Consider the following 2954-nt stretch of genomic DNA (forward strand, 5'->3'; position numbering starts at 1 on the left):
TGAAATTTGTATATTTATTTTATAAATGTCCTACCTGGTTGTATTGGTTTCCTCCTCTTAGATAGTTTACAAATCAGAGTACAAATGTCAGTAACCCTGTCTGCAGAAGGCAGCAACAGCTCAGCTGCTTTCATGAATTCCTGGATTATATTAAACCAGTCCTGGATTATTTCTCTCCGACAAGCCGATTAAAATTATACAAAGGTTAGAAGTACTTCATTGAATGCCGCTTGTTTTGATTAGGAAGGTTTTAAGATTTTATTTTTTTATCTGTGCTAATGCTAATGCTAGTGCTAATGCTAGCACTAGCATTAGCTTTGGCTATGAGACGTGGAGCTGTAGAAGATCTTTTTTTACCAGTTAAAAGTTTCCTAAATTTCCGTTCTCACATAATCCTTGTAAACAGAGCAAAAGTCAGACAATTCCAGTTTGTCTGACATTAAAGTCAAACTGTTTCTTGTTGAAATGTTTTCTACTGCGGTCAGTGAGCTGCTGTTAGCTCAGCCGTGGTTCCAACGTCATTCCTTTTTGTTCATACCTGTGTCTGATCTCCGGGGAAAATAAAGGTAAAAAATAATTCAATTAACTGAAAACTGTTGCCAAAAATTAAAGTGACTTTTTCCACATAATGTTATAACATATGTAAACCCAGAGATGATTTTTTTTTTTTTAATAAGAGCGGCCGCTCTTATTTTGAAAGCTGAAAATATGTGGTTCGATAACTGCCCAATCTAATCCATTCCTGTTTTTAAGATTATCCCCTAAGTTATCCCGTAAAACAAAAAGTCAATTTATCCTGGGAAGAGATAAGAATGTGTACGGGCAATGCAGCAATGTGTCTTTGCTACTTGTATTAAATGTGACCAACATGAAATTCTACCAGCTTTTGTGCTGATTACACTTGAAATACATGCAAATAACATCAGCCAAAATACAACCTGTTAGAATAATATCTGCTCAAATGAAAGGTTGATATTTTCAATAAAACCTCAAATACTGGGGGATGATTCAAATTCGTATTTACATTTGTAAATGTTCTAAGACAGGAAATGAAAATACAGGTCTGCAGGACATTCATAAAATAAATATCATACATTTGTCTGTGGAAATTGGTAGGGTTACTTTTAATTATTTATGTAAAATTGTGTTAAACAGCGTTCAGTTCTTTGGTTTCTCAGTCGAAATACATTAAGCGGAAGTTACATGTCTCGCGCCCACCCTATCGCCATTTTGTTTGACGTCACTTTGAAAAGGGTCAATTAAATGTTTTAGGATGGTTATGCATTGAAAACAGAAGAAAAAAAATCTGTTTAATATTGAGTTTTTTTCTGAACTACTTACACAGAGGTGATTTGAACACTATTATTGTTGGAAGATATCAATGGTGTATGTTGTTAATATAAAGATTAGGACATTGTATTAATTGTATAAAAGCTCATTCTACAATCTTCATATCCTCCCAGGTTTTTTCTTCTCCATCACATCTGTGAAGATGCAGCAATCTTATCCCAGCAGGATCCTCCAGGCTGTCATGGAGCCTCTTGAGAATGGGCTGCTGTCCTTCAACCGTCTGACGGAGATGATCCTCAGTATTGATGCAGACATCGTCACTCCTGGATGTCAAACCTTTGATGACTTCAGACAAGAAGTTCATAAAATGAAAATATACTTTAACGAGTCAGAGCAGATAGCCGGTAAAGAGCTAAAGCAGCTTGATGAGAAGACTGTGGCACTTACTGCAGATCAAGGTATTTTGCGGCAAAAAAAAGAAAAGCAAAAAGAAAGGTTACAAAACCTAAAAACCCTTTTGACCTCACATGAGTCATCTTTAAAAAGATATACTCAAGATCGAGATGCAGCGCAAAGAAACCTGGTATCTGCAAAACAGGACCTGAAAGAAATGGAAGGGAGAAGAGACAACGCACAGACAGTGAGGGATGTTGGGATTGGTCTATTTGCCATCCCAATTTTTGGATGGATTGCTGGTAAGTAAATTTACTATCAAATCAAGGGGCTAAAGAAATGGTTTAATAAAAGATGCTTGTAAAAGGAAATATGAGAAGTTCCTAAAATGTCCTTCACTGTTTTCCAGGAGCAACCATGGTTGGTGTCGGCCAAACTGACTTAAACTCAGCCTGTGATCTAGTTGAGAAATGTCGGAAGGAGGTATGTGAATGTGACTCTCAGGTGAAGACTTACACTCAAAAAGTGTCTGACTATGAAGGTTTAATCTCTAAAGCTAAGAAGGAAACCGAAGACATCAACAGCAGAATTTGTAAGATTGAGGCAGAACTGAAGGATTTGTCTGTGAAGCGGGAAACTGTTGCAAACCTTCAGAGTCAAACAGGAGGAGTTGTCCATCATCTGGGACTTCTCTCTGGGGAGGGGAATGCAGCTGAGTTGCAGACCAGAAAACAGATCCTGGTGGAGGCCGTGATGAGGGTGATGAACGAACTAACACCAGCGCTGACCCAGATTATAGAAGATGGTCTGCTGCCCACTCAAGGCTTAAAAAGAATAATGGAGCAAACGAAAACCAACAACAGAAAACTAGAAGAGGATCTCAGTGAAGAAGATGTAGATTGTAGTTCATGTTCATGTCTACATTTTTTTAGGGTTTCTTCTCACAAGAAAAATTAAATTGCTTTCTTTTTTCTTTCAATTAGTTTCTGACATGTTCTTTAGACCATGTAAGTAACTGTGACCACCAGATTAAAAATACTAAAAACCTGCAGTTGTGTTAAACTGTAGTTACCTTTCATCAAAATAGTTGTGCTTCTGTCACAATTTTGTCTACAGACAAATGCAGAGCCTAAATTCTATACTCGGATAGAATGAGGATTAAAAAAAGTCTGAACTTGCAGAAAAATATTAACAGAGATTTGCATAAAACGGTCTCAGACGCGATGTCACTGTTCTGTTTATAAGAAATTACAAATTCCACAAATTAAAAG

At 36.9% G+C, this 2954-nt stretch overlaps 1 protein-coding gene across 1 annotated transcript; it reads left to right on the plus strand.

Annotated features, from left to right (window-relative positions):
* Positions 1-1517: 1517 nt before the first annotated feature.
* On the plus strand, positions 1518-2675 carry LOC118598376. Its single transcript, XM_036211037.1, has 2 exons — positions 1518-1985; positions 2093-2675. Exons 1-2 carry the CDS (start codon positions 1532-1534, stop codon positions 2638-2640), a joined length of 1002 nt encoding a protein of 333 aa, XP_036066930.1. The 5' UTR covers positions 1518-1531; the 3' UTR covers positions 2641-2675.
* Positions 2676-2954: the final 279 nt, after the last annotated feature.

The sequence above is a fragment of the Oryzias melastigma genome, unplaced genomic scaffold, assembly GCF_002922805.2.
Source record: "Oryzias melastigma strain HK-1 unplaced genomic scaffold, ASM292280v2 sc00400, whole genome shotgun sequence".
NCBI lineage: Eukaryota > Metazoa > Chordata > Actinopteri > Beloniformes > Adrianichthyidae > Oryzias > Oryzias melastigma.